We start from the raw sequence: 25,388 nt of genomic DNA on the forward strand, positions 1-25,388 counted from the left end.
TGCCATCGTTTATGAAGTTTACGACTACATTTACAAAGAAATGGAGACCCCTCAGGCTTGCCTTGTTTCTTCGGTGAATATTTAACAAAATGCAACCTCCTGCCTTTCACATTTGGCCGCCATCTTTGATTTGGAGTGCCCCCTTTGACCGGGCGGTCTTGTGGAGTTCATTTAAGAAATTTACGACCAAAGTTACATAGAAATGATACCTCACATGAGACAGAATGAGCATTTTAAAATACCGATTTCCCGGACCCCTTATTACGGCCGCCGTTTTCAATTTTAACTACTTTGAGGGGTGTTCGGGGTCGGGCCATTTTTATCTTTTAGGCAGTTTTTCAGGGGGACCTACTGATGACGATTACATAGGGAAAGTTTGTTAAGCAATTTTTCCCGGTCAAACCGCACTTCTCCCTTACTATTGTATCCTGTATTGTTATCCTGCTTCTCGAGCCGTACACTTTTTGAAGGATTGTGCCAAATAGTTGGAACTTTTTTTAAAACTGAGGAAGTTCTGATGACTTTTGCATCCTCAACACTTGCCTACAGTTAATTTATACCCTCTTTTGACTTATTTGCGTGAGAAATGAGTCTTTTAAACCGCTACTTTGTAAGACCTTTAAAGTGCTGAGGACCAAAAAAATAAATACCGAGGTGAGTTTTTCTAGTTCAATATGATTTTTATTGTATACAAAGACGTCTTCCCACAGAAAAATTTCATCTTCTACAACTTTCGTTCTGTGGCATTTTTCTCATAAAGGCACCATTTCTGCGTAAAATCGAGTTTTGTGTACGAAATCGAGGTCTAAACCAAAATATCATAGTTTCATCACAAAATTGACCTTTGGCACCATTTAAAATGGTTGAAATGGACCCAAATTTTGGCAAACATCTATTTTTAACAAAACTTCATTAGCCGCCTGGGAAGCGGAACATTTCAGACTTTCATTTTTTTTGTGGCACATCAATAAAAATGCATTGTCCTCTACTCTCAGAAGAATTTTAGATTTTGAAAATCGGATCAATCAGATGCTGACCGTGTTAAATAGAAATTTGCCCCAAAAAATGGGGTTTAGGGAAAAAATGGGGTTTAGGGAAAAAATGGATTGAAGAAAAAGCTCTTATTTTGGCCATAGAACTTAAACCCAAAGTCGAATCATACCCTTACTATTTGAAATACGCGAGAAACGGGGGCACCCCCTTAAATCCATTTTGGGGGCTAAAAATATTTTCATTGAATTCTTTGGGCTTTACTTACCCCTCGGATATTACATCCTGAAGCTCAATTTTCGGCGGTTTTCGAGGAAAAGGTGGTGGACAGGTGCTCTGGAACACCCGGCATATATTTTGATAGAGAACATGATAAATATCATTGAAATGTGGTAAAATAAACAAGAAGGAAAACTGAGAAAGGAATCTCACTTACCTTGAAAAACATTATAAGGTTCATTTTCATGGACATCCAAACCAGCACATCTAATGCGTCCTTGTTTCAAGGCGTTGGCAAGTGCTTCATCATCAACTAATCCACCTCTTGCAGTATTCACCAAAAATGCACCTGTGAGTATTAAGCGAAAAATCAGTCACAGATGAGTTCATCTCACCATGGTTTAAGTAACTTTCTATGCAGTTGAAGATGGTACTTGCCTGAGAGTCATTGCTACGGCCTTTTCTCATTTTCCAAAAATGCTCTGGGTACTAGGATTCCTTACTGCAGGGTGGGCGAAAAGTATGAATACTTAATAATATCTCGAAAACGGTTGCAGACATTAACATGCGGTTCGAACGAAACTTCCCTCTAAGTGATCGAAATTTGAAGTGGGCAAATTTTTTGAAGAGGACAGTGATTCCCCTGTCTCCATTTTTTAACAATGATAGAAGCAACCTACGGTTTGTGCCAAAATTTTTGTTTTTTATGGTCTTTTCAACAATATACTAGTGATGGGGTTCCCATTGGAGATTCGAAAGTTGCCCCTCGTCTGACGCTCAATGTGGAGGCTAGGGGTCACAGTCACCCTTGAAAAATTTGCGCATTTCCTTTGGAGGAAGTTTCGTCCATACAGCAAGGCAGTATTTGCAGCAGTTTCCGAGATATGAATAAGTATCCATACTTTTCTTCCACCCTCTATAAAGATGGTTCCTGAAAAGTTTCATTCCTTGGATAGAATTACGTATTTAATTTAGTTAGGAAATTTCTTTCTCCAAATACATGAAATTATGTTTCTCTGAATGCTGCTTAACATTATTCAAATTTTCAATCCTACAAAATAACGCATTGACGAATTTGAAGTAAATCCAGTCAAAATTTGTTTTATTTTAGTTGAAAAGCATGGGAGATACAAAATACAACATAAAAATAGTGTTAAAAAACCGGTGGGGGGAGGGAGGGGGCTACAGGAGGTAGATGGAATCAGGTGGCCAAAATGGCCAAAATCCTTGGTCATAGAATCCCTTCAAGCACTCGACACGGTTAAAATCAAAATCCATGAGCATAGGCATTTTTGGTATTCTTATTCAGGGATACCCATCTGTAAAAAAAGAAATAATGTATTTACGGAGGGGTAGGCATTTTTGGCATTCTTACTCAGCAATACCCTTCTGTAAAAAAAGAAATTATGTTTTTACAGAGGAATATCCCCATGCTTTCCTAAAGTAATTTAAAAGTATAAAATAATTCTTTTAAAAATAATTTTAAAACATTCTTAAAAAACATGGTGACAGCAAGAAGAGCATTTACAATGCTGTAAACAAAAGTATTTTAACCTATGACGAGAAGTTTGGCGGCTAAAGAAACAGACACAGGATATGTTCAACCAAGCAGAGATGGATTTCTCTTGGAGGTCTACAGGAATTTTCAGAAAAGGTAGGGTCCGTAATGAAAAAGAGCATCAGATCATGGAAGTCGAAAATGACATTGTACCTATTAGATATCATGACTAAACGGCTTGTCTAGTATGGTCTTGTTAATAGGATGACAAAAGAGAAGCCAAGGCTGATTAAAAGCAGGTTGGTACAATCAACCATTTCGGCGCCATGTTGATGACATACTAGTAGGACCTCGAATAGCGCAAAGTTTGAATTGACACGACTGGTGCGGGTTGCGTGCAAGCAGACTGATACTAATAACAACTATTTCTTGTTATGCACCCATTGTTTATTGCGACAGAATATGAAGACATATGAGGACTTATATGTAACAAAAGCGGTCGCTGACATACGCCACTTTTAGGGCAAATGCTATTTTCGAATTCTGGAACCCTCAAGAATGCCTGTGCAAAGATTCAGACTTATAGGACAATTTTTCAGCGAGATAGGAACTGAAAACCATGTTATTTCTAAAAACAGCGGGTGTGAGAATCCATTGTTCTCCCCTGCCGGCGCAGCAGGACATGGTAGAGGATCGAATCCACTTTCCATAACTGCCCGCGCACCAGCCATGGGCTATAGCTGACACTCAAAATATACGTATCGGGACAGTCTTTCCAGAATTATTGATTTTTTTACTGAATTAATAATTGGTCCCTTATTTTTGTTCTAGAAGTTACAAACGCTCTAGTTTTTCGTTCAATTGTGTTAAATGACTCAGTATTGACTTACTTTTGGTTCATTTCAATCGTTTCACCAGCTTTAACCCTCCTGAAGACTTTGTATCATGCATAGAAAAACATTTTCAGTAAAAACAGCAGATGTCCTGTTTTCTTTGAAACACTGTTACTCCTTCAATTTTTCACTTACATAGATCCCAAAACGTGTGTTTTATAACAGGAAGGGTTGCTCTTCATGAAAATCTTTATAAAAATCCTCTCGGTTCTACGGGCGGCAAATTGCAAAGCTTCGAAAACTTCAAATACGATTTTCTCACAATGTGAAAACTCGACATCTGCTGTTGTTACAGATAAGTCCTCATATATTAATTGGACACATTCGAAACACTTTATGAAAGTGTTTTATTGTTATCACGATATTTTAAATTGCTTCATTTCCCTGAAGTCACAAAATTTTCGGGGAATCGTGGTCCCCTTAATTCTGGGTGGCACATCAACAAAAAGGTATTGACCTCCTCTCTCAGGAGACTTTTAGATTTCGAAAATCGAAATTTTAACGCCTACAGTCTCAAATTGTGATTTGCCCAAAAAATACCCCAAAACGGGGCAAAGTTACAGGGCGTAACACCAAAAAATTGGGATTTAGGGACTAAAGGCATAGAACAAAAATGTCTTGTTTATGGCAATAAACTTTGAATCCGAAGTCAAAACATACCCTACCCATTTGAAATTTGCGAGAAATGAGGGGTACCGCTACCCCCCTTAAAATTCCCCCAGAATGGAGTTTCAGGGAGCTGCAAATATTTTCATTGAATTCGGAGGGGTCAATTTGCACCTAGAAATTCGTCCTGAAGCTCAGTTCTCCGCCGTTCTCGAGAAAAAGATAGTGGATGGGTGCTCTGAAACACTACAAGTAGCATATCAAAACAAGCAGTTCGAACTGCGCATCAGATCGTGGTCCCACTGGTACATTGACAATTTGGCTAGTTGTACCAACCTCCTTTGAATCAAGCTTGAAGAGAAGCTGCCAAAGAAAATGTTTGATTGGATCCCTCCTGGAAGGAGATGAAGGGGACGCCCAGTTACAGAATGGCAACAGCAGTTCTAAAGGAAATGACATGAGTGCCAACTCCCTGAAAGGGCTGTGGGAAGACAACAGGGCAGTGTGGCTCTATTGGGACAGCTCAACCTTGATTGATTCGATCATCGCGGCTAGCAGGCTGGACATAGTGCTGGTTGATAAGCAAAATTGCACCACTTACATCACTGATATTAACATCCCAAATAAACATAACTTGGAGTTAAAATATCAAGAAAAAATGGCAAAATATCTGCCCTTAGCTGCGAAAATAAAACGACAATGGAGCCCGGACATAAATTACATCAAGCCCCTTAAAATGTCAGTCACAGGAATAATTCAGAAAAGTTTAATTTAACTTCTTCAAGACCTAGGAAGAACGAGTAACCTGTTGCAATCATTGCAGAAGTCCGTTATTATAAGCATGTCAGGCATCATCAGGTCGTTTCTTAGTGTCAATTACTTTCTTTCAGATGCAATTTTTGATTTTTTCATCCGTTTTTCAAATTTTGCTTTTTGCTTTTCTTGTGTTCTAATTTTACTTTAAACAGCAGGCTATCCAATTGGGGATATCAGGTTCGACACACCCTTCTGGGGCCTCATAAGATCGGGTGCCTCGAGGACTGAGCGAAACGTAGCAGGTCTGCCCTCCCTGCCGTCCCTGCCCTACAGTCCTCAGCTCCAGAGCCCTGCCGTAGGGTTGTCGCAGAGTTTGGCGCAAGCTGGGCCTAGGCTCTCCTTAGGGTGCGTCAAAAAAATGTAAGTCTGAAATGTTCCGCTCCCCAGGCGGCAATCGATGACGTTTGGTAAAAATAGATGTTTGCAAAAATTTGGGCCATTTTCAACCATTTTAAATGGTGCCAAAGGTCAATTTTGTGATGAAACAAGGGTATTATGGTTCAGACCTCGATTTCGGACACAAAACTCGATTTTACGCAGAAATGGTGCCTTCAGGAGAAAAATGCCACAGAACTCAAGTTGTAGAAGATAAAATTTTTCTCTGGGAAGACGTCTTTGTAAAAAATAAAAATCATATTGAACTAGAAAAACTCCCCTCGGTATTTATTTTTTTGGTCCTCAGCACTTTGAAGGTCTTACAAAGTAGCGGTTTGAAAGACTCATTTTTCTCGCAAATAAGTCAAAAGAGGGTATAAATTAACTGTAGGCAAGTGTTGAGGATGCAAATGTCATCAGAACTTCCTCAGTTTCCAAAAAGTTCCAACTATTTTGCACAATCCTCCAAAAAGTGTGCGGCTCTAGAAGCAGGATCGTGCTATAATAGTAAGGGAGAAGTGCGGTTTGACCGGGAAAAATTGCTTTACAAACTTTCCCTATGTAACCATCATCAGTAGGTCCCCCTGAAAAACTGCCTAAAAGATAAAAATGGCCCGACCCCGAACACCCCTCAATAGTTAAAATTGAAAACGGCGGCCGTAAAAATGCAAACAAGCTTCAGAGCTTACGCTTATCTCCGTAGTCATATATTTCTTTTAATTTCCTTTATCAAATGCATCCATAACATCAAATTTAGGTTTCTTGGCCATAAATACATGAAAATAGAGACACTTCACTTCCCTTGTTTCTTCGCTGAATATTTAAGAAAATGCAATCTCCTGCCTTTCACATTTGGCCGCCATCTTTAGTTTGGAGCGCCCCCTTTGACGGGGGGGCCTTCTGGAGCTCATTTATGAAATTTACGACCATAGTTACACAGAAATGATACCTCACATGAGACAGAATGAGCATTTTAAAATACCGATTTCCCGGACCCCCTCATTACGGCCGCCATTTTCAATTTTAACTACTTTGAGGGGTGTTCCGGGGGGCCACTGATGCGATCAGGGCCATTTTTATCTTTTAGGCAGTTTTTCAGGGGGACCTACTGATGACGATTACATAGGGAAAGTTTTTTAAGCAATTTTTCCCGGTCAAACCGCACTTCTCCCTTACTATTGTATCCTGTATTGTTATCCTGCTTCTCGAGCCGTACACTTTTTGGAGATTGTGCCAAATAGTTGGAACTTTTTTTAAAACTGAGGAAGTTCTGATGACTTTTGCATCCTCAACACTTGCCTACAGTTAATTTATACCCTCTTTTGACTTATTTGCGCGAGAAATGAGTCTTTTAAACCGCTACTTTGTAAGACCTTCAAAGTGCTGAGGACCAAAAAAATAAATACCGAGGTGAGTTTTTCTAGTTCAATATGATTTTTATTGTTTAGGAAGACGTCTTCCCACAGAAAAATTTCTTCTTCTACAACTTGAGTTCTGTGGCATTTATCTCATGAAAGCACCATTTCTGCGTAAAATCGAGTTTTTTGTACGAAATCGAGGTCTAAACCAAAATATCATAGTTTCATCACAAAATTGACCTTTGGCACCATTTAAAATGGTTGAAATTGGCCCAAATTTTAGCAAACATGTTTTTTTTACCAAATGTCATCGATTGCCGCCTGGAGAGCGGAACATTTCAGACTTTCATTTTTTTTGACGCACCCTAGGCTCACCTCCTACGCCCTTGACTCCGGGTACAATGATGGCTTTGGCAGATCAATCCCAGGGGATGGGGGACCCTCCCCCAAGTGGGGGTCCTGAGGGGCGCCGGCTGCACCGGTGCCGGGGACTGCCGTTCGAGGAGTGCCTTAGGGACATCCGACTGGAGGATAGAGTGTCTGATGGGCCACACTTGCAGGGGTCTTTGAGTGGGTATGGAATACAGCGGCGTGCTCTACCCTCACATAACCGGGTTTTCCCCATCTCACAGCGGTCGGGTCGGTTAGGGGTCGCCTCGGCGGCTCTTCACCAGCTGATGGCCGTTGCCGTCCCGGTATTCGGTGGGCCCCTTCCATGGGGGGGAGGGGGCGTTTTGGCGACCCTCATGATGGGGGCACTGTAGCGAATTATTCCCCTCATCCGAAAAAAAAAAAAAATTACTTTAAGTTTTTAACTTTCAAGCAAGTAGGAGTGTAAGGCTGACTTTGGCCAGTGACTTGTCAAAAGTAATTACACCGGAGGTGCCTCTTCTTTTGAGGTTAAGATACATAAAAAATTCCTGGGAATAGAGAGAGACGTTATGTTAGGGAAAAGTCAAAGAAAAAAAGAATTATCACCCATGAACTTGGTCAACAAAACAATCATCTTACCTGGTCTCATCTGTTTGATAGTGTAGTCATTGATGAGGTGATGATTATGTTCATTTAATGTACAATGTAGTGAAACACAGTCTGATTGGAATAATAAATCCTAAAAAGTAAGAGAGAAAATTGCAAAATAAAATTTGTAAATTTAGAGGGAAAAAACACAGGATACATTTCTTTGTCGTACACGTTTTCAGATAATGCAACTTGCCAGGAGAAGTGGGGCTTTCTTTGCTTTTTTCAAATTATTTGCATTGACAACATTGAAGGAGCTGCATTTTGCAAAAAGGTACCACTTTTTCTGGCTCATCAATAAAAACACCTAACTGCATAGGGAGACCAAGTGGCGCATTGGTTGTTTCAAGAATGATCCCAAAAACTAATTCCTTGGTGATAAATACCGTTTAACCATTTGTTTCTATTCATGTTCATCTTAAATGTGAACATTGCGGTTCAAATAAAGCAATTGTGCTAAAAATAACATGTAAATTTAAAGAAATTTAAGAGATAATAAAATATAGTGAAAGCATTAGAGCACCCCACCTGCCCCGCCCTAGTAAAAATGCTTACGGACTGCAACGCAGATCGACTTCCGGTTTGCGCCAAAAATTTTCTTTTTTCATGCTCTTTCTAACGATGTATCACATGATGGGGGTTGCCATTTGAAATTTTTGAGTTGCCCCCCGCCCCCCCTCCCCCTGGGGGGGTGAAGAACTGGAAAGTACCTCAATAAGTTTCCCCCTCGATATGAGGAAGGGCGCCACAAACCTCAAATCGATATCATAATTAGAACTAAAGTTATGGCCAGTGGTGCGTAACTTTTGAATAACCCTGTATATTAAAGTTTGATTAGGAATTTACATTCTGGAACCTGATGCTACTAAAGCTGAGTGAAAATTCAACAGTAAATTTTTTCAAGGGACTCCTGTATTACAGTTACAAGTGAATGTTTTTCCCATCAGGACAGAAGTAACAATAAAAGACAAGGACAGGTGCATAAAATTGAAGAGCAGTTGTAAGAGAATAATCAGCGGATTTACCTCTTATTCATTCAAAAATTAGAAACTAGAGAGAAAGTGATAAATTGTCTGGAGCATTGGTGGCAAATTAATTTTGTATATTTCTGCAGCCGCGAATATGCGTAGTTTTAAACAGTGTTTGACAACCTCCACTGAATTATCTCTTGATCCTCCTTCCCCCTAAAAACCGAACGTGATCTGTGATCTATGGGCATATGCTCCTAATTTTTAAGAAAATGTGATACAAATGTCAAAGCTACCCAGTCAAAAGTATTGGCTTAAATAGTATCATTACCTGTAATGTATAAACACGTGTTAGACCCAATGATTTTTCAATACCATCAGGCAGGTAAGGATCATAAAATATTACATTAAAACCAAAAGCTTTGGCTCTTAAGGCTACAGCTGAGCCAATACGACCTGAAACAAAGTAAAATGACTTTAAGTTGATATAAGGATACAGCAATAGAAGGGCGAAAAGAGACAAGTGCTGATCACGAGTGCAGATCTCAATCATTTTTTCTGAATGATTCTCATTTTTTAAACGCACTACTCTGGATGGGCACTAAACAAAACTGGCAAATTTTGACTCTTTTGGTGAAGGGCTCTTAACGTGCTAAAAACTAACCATTTTTTTTTCCATTCTTTTTGTTGCATATGACAGAAGCAGGTGAACATTTTCATTTTCAGGTGTTGATCATAAAACCAGCTAGAATTGCAACAGTTTAGCGAGCATGTCCAGACGATAAGAGAAACGAGAAATTCATGCCTTGATGTGCGAATCTAAATCCGAAATCCCCAGTAATGGTGGTGGTTAACATCAGATAGATGTACAAAGATAAGTACATTGCTCCTAATTCACTTTCTCATGGATGTTCTCTAGTCTCTGCGAGGTTCTGGTTTTGCATTACATTAAAGCCACTGTTTTACCTTTAGCTGTAACAACCAGACTTTGAAGGTACCAATTAACAATCCTGGCCGTAACCAAATTATTCAGCAAACCCTTAGTTGTCTATCAACATCTGATTCAGCAAAGGAAACAGTTTCAATAAAAGGCAAAACTATTTTTTGTTCTGTCGGCAAGTATATTTATCCATGAATTTTCTTGCTATTTGGCGTCAAACTCAGTAGAACTCAAGAAAAATTCGGCAAAACTTTACAAGCAAACATGCAAGGATTGTCTGCTGAAAAAATAGAATGGGGTCTAAAATTCTAACGCTAAGAGAGCACATCAGATCTGCCACTGGCGCATGGTGTGGCAAAAGGCAGGTTTGCCCAGACATGCGTTCCTTCACACTCGTTATGTTATCAACTATTGCTTCAAGGCGCATTATTCAGAATCGCAGAGCAAGAGGGAGGGGTAATTTTTGTCGTAGATTGTAAATCTGCATTTACTTTTAGCATTTGAGTAATGAAAATCCGAGAAAAATCGCTAATCATAAAGGGTGGCCCAGACCTATTGTACCGGTCCTTTCTTGGGGTTAATTTAGGTTGCACAAAGTCCAGGATCGCGGAGATGAATAGGCAATCAACCCCAAGGAATCCAAACTTTATGATCCCAGAGCCCCCCCCCCCCCGGCGACCCTTGGGGGGTAAACGAGGGGTCCATACTTCAGAAGTTAGGGTTTATGTTAAAATGTTGAAATTATTTCATCGGAATTAGAAAGTACGAAAATTGTTGACATAAATGTACACCAAGAAATCCCAAATTGGCCCATCCGTGTCGAAAATATCAACCGCTAAATATGGGGGAAATAGCCTCCTTTCAAATTCAAGTTCTTTAAATTGCCGTGGAGACTCGGAAAAAATAAGTAGTTGTGGGTGATCGACCCCAAGGAATCCGAATTCGAGGGACCTGATGTCCTCAGAGACTTTTCTGATGAGGCACAGGGGTAACCCTCCCCAACCCATACTGCTTCAATCTAGAAGTTCAGAGCCCCTATGTGCCCCATCAGAAAAGTCTCTGAATACAACAGGACTCTCAAATTCGGATTCTTTGGGGTCGATAACCCATGACTACACATTATTTTTGAGTCTCAACGTCAATTTAACGAACTTGAGTTTTTAATCGAAGGCTCAGTCCCCCACCTTTAGCGGTCGGAATTTTAGACATGGATGGGCCGATTTTGGATTTCTTTGTGTCACTGTAGGTTAAGAATTTTCGTACTTTCAGATTCCAATGAAATAATTTCACAATTTTGATGTAAACCCTGACTTTCGAAGTATGGAGCCCTCTTTTACCCCCCCTCCTACCATGAGATGAAGGGGGGGGGGGGCTCTGGGACCATAAAATTCAGATTTCTTAGAGTCGATTTCCTATTCATACCCTCCTGGACTTCATGCAACAAAAGCCACAAAAACAACTAATGAAGAAGGTGTTAAGGTTATGACATAATAAGCTTTCTTCCACTTCCTCGGTACTCAGCAATTGATTCAATTGAAAGGTGTTGACAGCGGTTTGACAAACAGCTGTTTTTGGTGAAAGTAGGGGTTGCGATTTGAGTCGAAATCGGTCCCTCCACGGTATTGAAAAGTTTTTGGATGTTTCGCGGTTGACAGTGCATATTTGACAGAAATAATCCTGTTTTGCCCATACTCACGTTTTATGGCTGCAAAACAGAGGCATAAACATGACTCCGGAGCAGCGAATAGATGAAATTTCGCGTTTTTCGTTTTTCGAGGTTCTACCTAAGATTTTGACCTGGGCCCAAAGGCGACAGGTGATTAGCTTCGAATATGGTGTCTGAGAAACCTTGACACATAACATACTTGCATATGATCAACCGTTGCCTTTGGACCCAACTTCGAAATCAAATTTTTTCGACATTTTAGCCCGAAATAGCTGAAAATCCATGCTTTTCGCGGTTCTACCTCAGATTTCGACCCGGACCCAACGGCGACAGGTGGTGAGCTTCGAATATGGTGTTTGGGACACCTAGACACAAAACATACTTGAGTATGATCAACTGAATATGATCAACTGTCGCCTCTGGGCCCAACTTCAAAATCGAACTTTCCCAACTTATTAGCCCGAAATAGCTGAAAATCCATGTTTTTCGCGGTTCTACCTCAGATTTCGACCCGGACTCAACGGCGACGGGTGGTGAGCTTCGAATATGGTGTCTGAGACACCTAGACACAAAACATAACTGAATATGATCAACCGTCGCCTTTGGGCCCAACTTCAAAATCGAACTTTTCCAACTTTCCAACACAGCATAATTCTCTGACCTCATGAGGCCATGATAAGCACTACAGAGTTACATTTGGTGAAAACTGCATTCAGTCAAAAAAACCTATCTTGAAGTTCCTATCAACGGATATCTCTCAGCTGAGATAGTCATCAAATATAAACCTGTATGCTGTTCAATTACACTGAGCTTTTTATAAAGGTGACATTACCAAGCACTAGAGAGCTCAAGCAAGCAATCAAGGAATCTGGAGTTGACAAGTTTACCTATACGGTAAATAGTACAAAACTCATTTTTGACAGTCATTCAAGTGACTTGTGACAGTCAATATAGCAAGACTATGTGAATCCATTCTCTATATTCGAAGGCAAGTTCTGGGTTCAGTCCAGAACCTGAAGAGAACGTTGGACAAACAGGAATTTTCAACTACTTCAAGCTTAAAAGTTGAGAAAGTTCATTGTTGAAGTTGGGCCCAAAGGCGACAGTTGATCATATTCAAGTATGTTACGTGTCTAGGTGTCCCAGACACCATACAGGGTGTCCCAAAAGTCCGTACCCCCCCTCGTAACTTTTGAACGGTTAGAGATAGAAAAACGAAACTTTGGAAATGTTTCTATCTTAAAGGGGTCCATCTTCTAGGGGGGTCAAAATTTTTGGTCCCCCCCTCAGGGGGGGCGCGGGGGCCCCCAACTTTTTTTTTTCAAATGGTAACCCCTATCTTGTGATACATCATTAGAAAGAGCATAAAAAACTAAGAATTTTGGCGCAAACCGCAAATCAATATCTTAATTTTTGACCGAGTTATGATAGGTCAAAGGTCAAATTTGACCTATTTTCAAAAAATCATATCTCCAGTTCAAATTATCGTAAAGAAAAAAATAAAACGGGAAAATTTACCAAATTTTAAGCACTTTCAAGTAAAAATCACAGAAATTACTTCAAACTAATTTTAAGGGGGGTTTCGGACCCCCAAAAACGTCATTTTAAAGGTCATACGATATTCTCGCGAAATGAGCCAATTTCTCCTTACTTTTCTTCAACATTATCTTAGTAAGTTCAAAATTAGTTCAAAATTGCGTTTTCAAGTCCCCAAATTTCGAACAAAGTTTTAAAAAAAATGAAATTTAAATGGTTGAATTGAATTACCTTAAATTTCGTTTTTTGCACTTTGCTCGAAATTTGGGGACTTGAAAACGCAATTTTCAACTAATTTTGAACTTACTAAGATAATGTTGAAGAAAAGTAAGGAGAAATTGGCTCATTTCGCGAGAATATCGTATGACCTTTAAAATGACGTTTTTGGGGGTCCGAAACCCCCCTTAAAATTAGTTTGAAGTAATTTCTGTGATTTTTACTTGAAAGTGCTTAAAATTTGGTAAATTTTCCCGTTTTATTTTTTTCTTTACGATAATTTGAACTGGAGATATGATTTTTTGAAAATAGGTCAAATTTGACCTTTGACCTATCATAACTCGGTCAAAAATTAAGATATTGATTTGCGGTTTGCGCCAAAATTCTTAGTTTTTTATGCTCTTTCTAATGATGTATCACAAGATAGGGGTTACCATTTGAAAAAAAAAAGTTGGGGGCCCCCGCGCCCCCCCTGAGGGGGGGACAAAAATTTTGACCCCCCTAGAAGATGGACCCCTTTGAGATAGAAACATTCCCAAAGTTTCGTTTTTCTATCTCTAACCGTTCAAAAGTTACGAGGGGGGGTACGGACTTTTGGGACACCCTGTATTTGAAGCTCTTCACATGTCGCCTTTGTGTCCAGGTCGAAATCTGAGTTAGAACCGCAAAAAACATGAATTTTCAGCTGTTTCAGGCTAAGAAGTTGGAAAAGTTCGATTTTGAAATTGGGCCCTAAGGCGACGCACGGTGTGGCGATATGGGCAAAAGGTCGGACATGGGCGATTCCGGGATTGTGAATGTTTAGGACCGGAAATGTGTTCTACGGGTACTATATTATATGGATTTGATGATAGTTTTTAAATTTTCATCCCCCATATTGATGGTAGAGGTCTTTGGGGGGGGGGGGGGGGTCTTTGTGGTTGAGGGTGGTAGAGTCCGCTAAGTCGGCAATCTAAAATTTCCTCTAAAAACGCACCAATGTTTATGCATTCTTTCGCCTAATTTAAAATTTAATGAGACCTTTTCTGATGATGTAATCTTACTCTTTGCAAGCTGCTGATCATTTTTCACTACTAAAATGTAGCCGTAAATAGGTTTGAAGACGATTTATGCCGTCTGAAAGTCCTCGCGCCGAAAATGCTGAAAATAAAACTTTACATTAACTTTCGTTGCAAGTGCCAAGGAGTGCCACGCTGGGACTTGTTGGGTCAGACCCACAGGACCCCTGAGCAGCCTCCTGAACAATTTTTAGCTGCTAATATCTGCTTCTCTGACGGCAGCATGATATTATCTAATATGAAGTCGGTTGCGCGAAATCGGTTTTAATCACTCCGCGCAACCAATTGCTGATATTTCTCTAAGATCTATCACGCAGGTAAGTGGTCAGAGGTTAAAATAGGCTAATCACGAGTAAAAAAGTTACTGGATGCAACAGTAGTAGTGTAATTTATTTACTTCTATATATTGGATATGTCAGAACTTTAAATTGTTTCTGTTATTTAACATACTAATAATGAATGGCAAAGAGGTTAGAACTGTTATTTTAACTTTAAATAATGTGACTTCTACTCGCGCTGGTTGGTATCCTCATGTTATAATAATTATTAACACTGCAATTATAGAAATTTCGAATATCATGTAGAATATCATTTAATTTTACCTGTGGAAAGTCAATATTAATAGAACTAATATTGTAAATATAGACTTATTACAAATTTAAGTCTAATTAATTTTACCAAATATTTAAAAAAAATATTTCATATTGATAAATTAAGCTGAATGTAGCTAATTAGCTGGATGTGGTAGTGGATGACGTAGTCGAGAGTTAGCGTTTTGTTTGGTCATGAAGGGCAAATAGAGATGTTGTTTAAAATCTTGTTTCTTCTATTTTATTCAATTTTTTTTGTTCCTATATTAACAGCAGTATTAAAATATACAGATATGAATACGTACAATGCTACTTATAAAGCCAGGTGGAAAGAGAGAAGGACGGCTGCAAATATTTTAAGATGTGTCAAACGTTTAAATTATAGAAATACATTCATTTGCGAGATGGAAATCAATGTTTTTAGTACTTTTCAGGAACAACTTATGTGAATAGCAATTTTTCTCGGATTTTCATCAATCAAATGGTAAAAGTAAAGGCAGATTTGAAATTTACAACAAAAATTGCCCAATGCTCATCAAATGATGCGTGTTAAAGCCACAGTTTCGAAGTGGAAATCAATGTTTTTAGTATTTTTCAGGAACAACTTATGTAAATAGCAATTTTTCTCGGATTTTCATCACTCTAATGGTAAAAATAAGGGCAGATTTGAAATCTATGACAAAAATTGCCTAAAGAGGGTCCTCCTTAATTAGAAAGAAATGATGCGTTTCAGGGCCACAGTTGACAACAAAACGCAAGTGGTCGAGCGCACGTGCGGGCAAACCGGCCTTTCGCCACACTGTGCGACGGTTGATCATATTCAAGTATGTTACGTGTCTAGGTTTCTCAGACACCATATTTGAAGCTCACCACCCGTCGCCGTTGGGCCCAGGTCGAAATCTAAGGTAGAGCCACGAAAAACGCGAAATTTCAGCTATTTTCGACTCCGGAGCCATGTTTATGCCTCTTTTTCGCAGCCATAAAGCATGAGTATCGGAAAAACTGGATTATTTCTGTCAAATATGCACTGTCAACTACCAAATATCCAAAAATTTCTCAAATCCGTGGAGGGGCCGATTTCGGCCCAAATGGCAACCCCTCCTTAGGTCCGGAATATGTGGGCTGATCTGTTCACTTAATGACCTGACAATTCCCTGCTTTCCACACTTGAAAACGTCCTCGCCAAATAGGGATGCCACTTTAGAAAACTTGTTGTGGTTCAGATCGAAAATTGCAATCTTTTTATTTTCTCCCTTTTTTTTTATTAAAGAAAGCAAGATATTTTCATTTCAAAAATTGAAGAATTGCTAGACACAGTGCCTAAAAATCACACTTAGGAATTTTTTTCTCTAAGGAATTTGAAAGGAGGCAATTTTAGACAATTTTGAGTAGCCTTTGATATCTTTCCTCATTCAGGGGATATTAATCAACACAAGTAACGATTTTGACCCCTTCCTGCTGGCATCCCCCGGAGATTCTTTTAAGAGTCTGAAAACCTGGAAAAAGAAGGGCTCGAGTAGGATTATGTAGTCAGTAAACGGGTAAAGACTGAGGAAACAAAACTGAGGGGGCAAAAACTGTTGTTTATAAATCAAGCTCTTGGTCTTATCTGTGATGTACTGAATTTAGTTTTTTTTTCTTCCCCCTTTTTTAGCACACTGAACACAAAAAGCACAATGCATAATATACTAAATGAATCTTAAGGAGGCTCCATTTTTAGCTCAGGTGAAGAATTTTGAAATTTAATTGCAGGAAGATGTTGAAATTTTAGTTGTGACATTGTTGCACACCTGCAACAGTTGGGTGACCAGGATAAATGACTTCCTCCAAATGATTAAATCTGTCATCATACATCAACTGTAAACCTCCTTCTTTCAATACTTGAAAAATAAAAATGTTCATAAGATAGGTGCACATACCTAAACCAACAATGCCGAGAGTATCTCCTCTTATTCTAGCACAGCCTTGAGCAGCATCCCGGACTTGTTCAGGACCTGTGAATTTTTTTCCTTCTCTAACAGCATTTGCTAACCAATATGTACGTCTATACAGATTTAATATGAGACACATTGTCGTATCTGCTACTTCTTCTACCCCATAACCGGGAACATTACATACAGCTATTCCTAGATCACCAGCAGCCTAAAAATTAAAAATTGACATAAAAATGAATACCTTGAATGCGAAGAAAAGTTAATGACATCAAATGTTAAATTTGAATTTTAGTAGGTTTGCTTGGGGTCAAAAATAACCCTAGTAGTGTGCTTTAGGCTACCAACATGAAACTTGGTGGAAAAGCCGTTTGAGATACTCGACAGCAACAACAAAAATCGATTGAGACACAAGCCGGATCTTTCATGGTTACCTGTACTTTTCTAAGGCTGCCATTTTCTAAAATGGCCCCTAACAGCAGGTTTTCATTTGACAGGGATCTGCTAAAACATGTCTATAATAAAGGGAAATCAGGACACGTGTTCAGTTGGCCACTTAACCCTGGCTATTTGCTGACATAATGGGTACTACCACCTCGGTCCCGTTTCTTCGCAGTTTCCCAGACTTTTGAGGTTATGCTGCAATTAATTTCATGTATTATGGCAGGAACATACATGAGTAAAATGGGTGTCCTGCAGGTTTTGTCACCTACCCTTCTGTAAAGAGTGCATTGGGTGGCCCAGAATTCTTGTCACCAACCCTAAAATAGGCCAACAAATTAAGCTAACGGGATGCAAATTGTACAAGCTAAACGGTTTCATTACCATGAGTGCAACATCTGCATTCAATAAAACCATTTGCTTTGCACAGCATTTTTACTATTACTCAACAGCCTCTACTTGGAATATTCACATCAGTAGCTGTAACGGTCGAGGAGGATCTGAATTATATTCCGACACTTCCTAACTGAGTCGAATCAGGGTTGTTTGCATAACAAGAAATTTCCGTTGAGGCGCATGCGCACAAGGAACCTAGCCTCATAATGCCAAGGTTAGAGATCATTTTATTAGCTTTCTACAACAACCTTGTTGAACTCATTTCGTCGAAAAATCACCAAGTTACAGTGATTTTTTGGCGACTTGTTTGCGTAACCCCTGGTAGAATTTTAAATATCCCTCAATGCCCTAGAGAAAGGAACTGAAAATTGAATTTATATGAGTGCTAATCAATTCTTTGCAAATAGTTCTTACAAATGATAATAGACGTTATGATCCTTCATCTGATGACTCTCCTCCTCTTAGACTTTCAAAATATGTACCTTTCTTTTTCAAACATAACTTGAGGCATTGTTTCCCATTCAATCAAAATTGCCTTTTCAAAATCTTCTCATGAGAGGGAGTTGAAAACCTTTTAAACAACATCAATTATTTCTTGAACTGAATTGAAATGTGGACCTCTCAAGTTTCTTAGAAGTTCTAGAAAAAATCAATGATCATAGCAGAGCCACATTTATTGATGCAACTCTCAAAGTCATTTACATTCCAGTCGTCCGATACTAAGTGTCTTTTAAGAGTTTTCAATGCTTGACAGTTGGCTATCAACGTTTTGCTTCTCTGCCGTGATAGCGAAGAGAGCCGTAACTGCAAAAATGAAGTCCTGAGAAAACGGGCTCAGAAGCTTGTGACCGGAACATTTTATTGAAAGAAGCCTCCGTTCTTTGTCAAATTGCCACTATTCGTCCGGAAGACTCCTAGAAATCATTTGGGGGATTGAAACTCGACCGATTTTATTTTAAAGTACACGAAAAAGGTAAAATTCAGTTTCGTGTTAGGTTATTGTTAGGCAAGACAGCCGTAGGTGCTATCTTCTGCATGCTTTCGTGGTTGCGTTTTGGACGCACAATAAACACATTTTCAGGTTGGGAATTGGCAGAAGAGGGCGGCACTTAACTGGAAAGCACTGTTTTCATTGGCTCTCATGCATCTATGGCTGTCTTGAAAAAAAACTGTGTCATTTTTTGTGCACTTACGGCTTTGACATACGTCTCGTTTTCATTAAATTAGGATGAATTTTGCTGTTTTAGCTGTCTCAGTAATTTCATCTAAAAGAGTTTAAACGAATTTTGAAGAAAACTCGATTTCGAAAATTTTGTACTTCTCGCTCTCTTCGCTATCACGGCAGTTCTATGGAGCTAGGTTCCATTTTCTTTTCATTACTTACTTACAGCACAGCAGTAAAGCATCTTGCTGGCTGTGACCTCCTCAACAATGCTTACCAGAAACATTCTGCCACAGTGTCTAAGCTTCTTGACCATGCTTATTCCATGATTTTCAAGAGCTCCTTCCCGTATGTGGAATTAATGTTTTCTCCCGCTTTGACTTTGCCGGGATTTTCTGGGGATAACAATACAACTCTCTATTGTTCCAGGTATGAATATGAAATTTGCATCATCTTTCAGTGGACTCTTCAGTGAGCATTGGATTTTTCATGCAAAAAGCATTCCTGATATTTATATTATCTGATCAATGAAAACTCCACCATTCTTTGGATTATTTGAAGCTTCAAATGTGTAATTCAAGAAGTCAATAATAGCGCTCAGTCAGATTCGACCGCTTTTGAAAACGAAATGATCCCTAAGCGGTAGAAGAGGAGATTCTCGGTTTCTGCCAAAAAGCATGCGGTTCGGAGCCTTGCAAAAAAGGGGTGTTTTTTAGCCCCTTTTTGGATACCCGAGTTGGTCAACCGGACAAAGCTCAAATGAAAGCTTATGGCGAGGCAAACTTCCATGCAAGGTTTCAACTTGAAGTGACACCTCCTTTAGGATGTACAGCGTTGCCAATTTTCCATTTTCATGGGCTAATATCGAGGAATTCTGGATCATCGTGGTTCAACAGACTAGTACACCTGAATTGGTCAACGAGACAAGGCTCAAATGAAAGCTTATGGTAAGGCAAACTTCCATACAAGGTTTCAACTTGAAGAGACGCCTCCTTTAAATGATGCCAAAAATGGCCGTCAAATTTTTGCAGGCCACAAAAATTTGATAGATGGTGCGCACCAGTCACCGTTTGATCGGAAATTGATGGAAATTTGAGTGTATGATGGAAATTTGTATCCAGGCCTTTACGTCCGAATATGGAAAACCAGTGGTAAAGAAAACTGAGTTTGCTTACATCTGATCGAGCATTATACACATTTTCCTCATGTTTTAAAATTTCAATCATTTCTTTTAGCATACGCTGAAAATCTCTTTTTTCATGACATAGGATTTAAACTTCATCAAAATTAAATTCACGGCCCATCTCCTGCTGGGGTTGGTGTAGGGCAGTTACTTCTTTGGAGAGTGAATGTTGTGGATAACTTGTTTCAGCGCGCAATTAGACCACCACCACACGGACAGATTTTTACATCTGGTATGTATGATAGAGCTAAATAATGGATGTCCATCAGGATTATTGAAGAAGTTATCACAGAAACCTGAGTAAAAATGTGAGACAGGGCAGAGGAGGCAACCTGCAGAAAAAATAGATACTAGTAGGCTGATCGAAGTATTGTATGTAAGAGGCTTGTGATTTCGTTATTCGGCTGATTTTGATAACAGTAACAACATAACCTGGTTGTGTGCGAGCTAGCAGCTTTACAGTTTTGTGCAATTCGTAACCATTTTGATAATACCGTAGCACGGTGCAATTTTAACGTTTTATCCTAGTTCATAGTTACAGTACAATATAGTTCTAAGTGACATCCTCTGCAGATGGCTCCCATGAGTAACTGAAACGTTGCGGAAGAACAATACAAAAAAGCTGAAAGCGTAGTATGTAATGTACATACAATTTAACATGTATTATAATTAAATCGGCTCGTGTGAAAACCGCTAATGTCTGTTTTATAAAATTTTGAAAGTTTTGGGTTAAAATACTCTTGGAGGTCAGAGACACTTATTAATGTGGTGAAAATGCTTGTTCTTTAGGTTTGAGCCCCTTTTCGGAGGGGGGGGGGGACCATCTTTCGTTATATGCCTCATAATCGGTGTATTGTTTGATTTAAACTCAAGATAAAATTAAATACGACCAACTACACCTCTAGAATGGCCGCCAGAGAGCAAACCTGCGAAACGCGCATGGGACGGTTTTTGAAGGCACTCATAATCGGTGTATTGTTTGATTTAAACTCAATATAGAATTAAATACGACCAACTACACCTCTAGAATGGCCGCCAGAGAGCAAACCTGCGAAACGCGCATGGGACGGTTTTTGAAGGCAGGAGGGGAGTGGGAGCCCAAGTATAGCTAACCTCAATCTCCATTTCTACCGCGTCTCGCACATAAGGATTACATGTTAAAATTTCAACCTTTGTAAACTTTAATTATTCTGAGGTTTGCTTTCAAATTTCCCATTTTTTAAATGAAGAAAACCTTTTGAGGAGCGATTATTATGCCATCTTTTCATTGCTATCACTTTATTCAAGAAATTGGGGCAAAAGGTGGGCAGTGTCTTACATGAGTTAAGATGCAGCCTGCTGTGTGAGCCCAAGTAAACCTAACCTATATCAACTTCAAAACGTTACGCGTCTCTAACACTGGTCAGCCATTCTAGAAGTGTAGTTCGTTGATTAAATACCACCTTCTAATTGAGACTTCGGGATAAGAAACCCGAAGACCCAAAAACTATTTATAGTTTTACAGTGACTTGGCGAAACTCAGACCACTCACCAAGGCAAATAACACTGTTCAACAGCGCAACGACAATAATGAAAAAAATGCCTCCCGGACGGGTGATCCTAATGTATTTTGAGGCGCTGAATCCGAATATGGCCTCCGTTTCTTTCCAATACCCTCCAATTTTCCAGAAAAGCAGATTTTACTCAGTAAAATGGCCATTTAGTCCAGGCAATACAGGATTTTACCTTGCAAAATTTAGGTGAAATCAGGTTATGGTTTATTCCTATGTAATTTTTTACGCTGAATCCAAATTTTTGGTTTCCCAACAAAGAGGTGTGTGAAAAAACGGCCAAAAATGCCTCAAGGCATTTTCGAATTTTGATCACTTGGGGCGATACAGTAGCTTCCGAGACGCCCAAAACCGGTCGCCGTTTTGCTTAGAAGCGCCGGGTTGCGACGTTGCCATTTTTTAAAGTGGAAACCTTTAAAAATTCATATCTCCGCTGCATCTCAACCGATTTCAATGAACTTTTTTTTCAAAATGTTCCTCTTAAATAGAGCTTTCTAGCCATGTATAGTTTCTTGGGGTTTACTTGGCTTTAAGTGGCACTTACGCGGTTTTAGCAGTTTTTGATAGACACAAAAATTTAGTTTTTATTTTACCACGATCGTGGAATCGACGGAATCTAAACAAAAACCAGTCTAAATAAAAGTTCAGATTCTCACCTTTCTAACGAGCACAAGATCATCCCGGGGAAACGTTTAGTTTCGGAGATATGACCGCTCAAAGTTGGCCACATGCGCTTTTGCGCAATGTGAATGCGTGTTATCACTAAGTCATTCGCGAACTAGGGGTCCCTTACGTTCAATTTACGTTGAAATAATTAAACAGAGCAGTAAGGTGTACAACACGAGCCGTATTTTCACCTTCGGCTGCCGATGTGCGACGTTGCCATTTTTTGAAGTGAAAACTCTTAAAGATGCATAACTCCGCTGCATTTCAACCGATTTCAATGAACTTTTTTTTAAAATGTTCCTCTTAAATAGAGCTATCTGATGGCATTTAGGTTTCTGGATTTTATTTACCTTAGGGAGGCACTTAGGTCGTTTATATGGTTCTTTGCAGAGATTTTTCATACAAAAAATAGTGTTACTATTTATATTTTTTTTTTTCTCGGCGGATTGTGGGGAGGTTTAAAATGGCAAAATTTAAAAGAAAGAACTTTTAAAAAAAGGGATTCTTTGAATCACTATTTTTACGTGTACAAATATTGAACGCGACGCTCTCATTGTACAGGAGAAGGTGGTGTTGCTAATTTACCAATATTTTTACATTATACTTTAAGCGATGGTGATCTTATCCGATCTAGTTTGAATGTTAAAAAAAATCGGGGAAAATACAGACCCCCTCCTGAAAAAAAAAAGAAAAAAAAAATAGCAACCCTATTTTTTTAAGAAAAATCTCTGCAAAGAACCATAAAAACGACCTAAGTGCCTCCCTAAGGTAAATAAAATCCAGAAACCTAAATGCTATTAGATAGCTCTATTTAAGAGGAACATTTTAAAAAAGTTTTAAGAGTTTTCACTTCAAAAAATGGCAACGTCGCACATCGGCAGCCGAAGGTGAAAATACGGCTCGTGTTGTACACCTTACTGCTCTGTTTAATTATTTCAACGTAAATTGAACGTAAGGGACCCCTAGTTCGCGAATGACTTAGTGATAACACGCATTCACATTGCGCAAAAGCGCATGTGGCCAACTTTGAGCGGTCATATCTCCGAAACTAAACGTTTCCCCGGGATGATCTTGTGCTCGTTAGAAAGGTGAGAATCTGAACTTTCATTTAGACTGGTTTTTGTTTAGATTCCGTCGATTCCACGATCGTGGTAAAATAAAAACTAAAGAGCGACGCCAAAAACGACCGTTTTTTGGCACAATTTGGGCCAGAAGGGATTTTTCTGAAACCGGGCCCAAACGATACCTTACGATACCCTAAAACTCTGGTTAAAATTTTAGCTTGAGTATACGCACGGTTTTTGAGAAATGAGGGGGCAAAGTTGCCAAATCGCCATCATTCTGGACAGCATTTCCACAGCAAAAAGACGAGAAAAATGGACGAAAAAGTTACACCTTTGATGGGTTTCGGCTGTAAATGTTCTCATTGGGCCCCCAAGCATTAAACTGTGTTCAGTTTCAAAAATTTTGGTCGCACAGTGGTCCATAATGGGGAGAAATCGTCGACAAATCAGGATTCTTGGTCAATTTTTTAGAAATGGAAGTAAAATTGTCGGTCTGCTGCAGTTTTCATGGCTAACAATGTTCTTATCGGTCATCAATGCATGAAATTGTGTTCAGCTTCACAAATTCACGTCTCACAGTGGTCAAAAATGGGGGAATTAGTGGACAAATTAAGATCCTCTGTCAAACTTTTTAAAAATGAAGTGAAACTGTTGGTCCCCAGTAGACTTTAGATCCCGGAACAATTCTTTAAATTCTTTTTTAGACTATTTTAATATTTTTTTAATGTTTTCTCTCCATTTTTCCTTCTTTTTTTAAATTTCTGAAAGTTTGCATATTTTATTGAGATAATGCTACAAAGTCTATTCTATAACAATGTTCTATAAACAATACGGTCTGAAATGTAGTAATAATTTAAAAAATTAAAAACATGATTTTTCCGGGATCTAAATTCTACCGGGGACCAACAGTTTCACTTCATTTTTAAAAAGTTTGACAGAGGATCTTAATTTGTCCACTAATTCCCCCATTTTTGACCACTGTGCGACGTGAATTTGTGAAGCTGAACACAATTTCATGCATTGATGACCGATAAGAACATTGTTAGCCATGAAAACTGCAGCAGACCGACAATTTTACTTCCATTTCTAAAAATTGACCAAGAATCCTGATTTGTCGACGATTTCTCCCCATTTTGGACCACTGTGCGACCAAAATTTTTGAAACTGAACACAGTTTAATGCTTGGGGGCCCAATGAGAACATTTACAGCCGAAACCCATCAAAGGTGTAACTTTTTCGTCCATTTTTCTCGTCTTTTTGCTGTAGAAATGCTGTCCAGAATGATGGCGATTTGGCAACTTTGCCCCCTCATTTCTCAAAAACCGTGCGTATACTCAAGCTAAAATTTTAACCAGAGTTTTAGGGTATCGTAAGGTATCGTTTGGGCCCGGTTTCAGAAAAATCCCTTCTGGCCCAAATTGTGCCATTCTTGGCGTCGCTCTTTTTGGGTCTATCAAAAACTGCTAAAACCGCGTAAGTGCCACTTAAAGCCAAGTAAACCCCAAGAAACTATACATGGCTAGAAAGCTCTATTTAAGAGGAACATTTTGAAAAAAAAGTTCATTGAAATCGGTTGAGATGCAGCGGAGATATGAATTTTTAAAGGTTTCCACTTTAAAAAATGGCAACGTCGCAACCCGGCGCTTCTAAGCAAAACGGCGACCGGTTTTGGGCGTCTCGGAAGCTACTGTATCGCCCCAAGTGATCAAAATTCGAAAATGCCTTGAGGCATTTTTGGCCGTTTTTTCACACACCTCTTTCCTTGTGCTAACTCCGGAAAATCGGAAAAACCGCGAAAAATCACGTTTTTCCGCGGTTTTCCCGAGATATCTCTTTTCCAGTGCGATATATCAAGAAAATAGTTATTTCCAAAAGTAATGCTGATAAAATTTCCTATAAAAATGATCCGAACGTTTTTTTCATACGTCCATTAGGGAGAGTGCTGAAGCCGTGGAAAGCTCTAAAAACTCGTAAAATCGTGATTTTCCACGGTTTTCGCCACTTGAGTGAAATAAATTTGTTCTTTCGCAAAATTTCAAGATAGTCTTACCTTAAAAATTAATGCTGCTTACTTTGAAGACAAAAATGATGACAATTTTTTCTCTTCAGGTCTAGTGGGAGCGGTTTTAAAGCCGCGAAAGGCCGTGAAAAGCTCGAAAATCGCGATTTTCCTGCATATTTTTGTAACAAGTCCGTTCTTGTACAAAAAACTCATTTAAAGTGACTTCAAAATTCAATCTTATAAA

At 39.1% G+C, this 25,388-nt stretch overlaps 1 protein-coding gene across 8 annotated transcripts in view; it reads right to left on the bottom strand.

The window, feature by feature from the left end:
* CtBP (C-terminal binding protein) overlaps positions 1-25,388 on the bottom strand; it is a 139,316-nt gene that overhangs the window by 50,371 nt on the left and 63,557 nt on the right. For all 8 annotated transcript variants that reach the window (XR_011899998.1, XR_002009683.2, XM_019054485.2 and 5 more), the window contains 4 exons: positions 16,669-16,891; positions 9,075-9,199; positions 7,767-7,866; positions 1,427-1,558 (listed from right to left, as the gene is read on the bottom strand). Coding sequence is in view for 6 of the 8 variants with exons in the window: in XM_019054485.2 (XP_018910030.1) it covers positions 1,427-1,558; positions 7,767-7,866; positions 9,075-9,199; positions 16,669-16,891 (580 nt within the window). In the remaining 2 variants the exon portion in view is untranslated. The remainder of the gene's footprint in view (positions 1-1,426; positions 1,559-7,766; positions 7,867-9,074; positions 9,200-16,668; positions 16,892-25,388) is intronic.

Source organism: Bemisia tabaci, chromosome 1 (genome assembly GCF_918797505.1).
Source record: "Bemisia tabaci chromosome 1, PGI_BMITA_v3".
Classification (NCBI taxonomy): Eukaryota; Metazoa; Arthropoda; class Insecta; order Hemiptera; family Aleyrodidae; genus Bemisia; species Bemisia tabaci.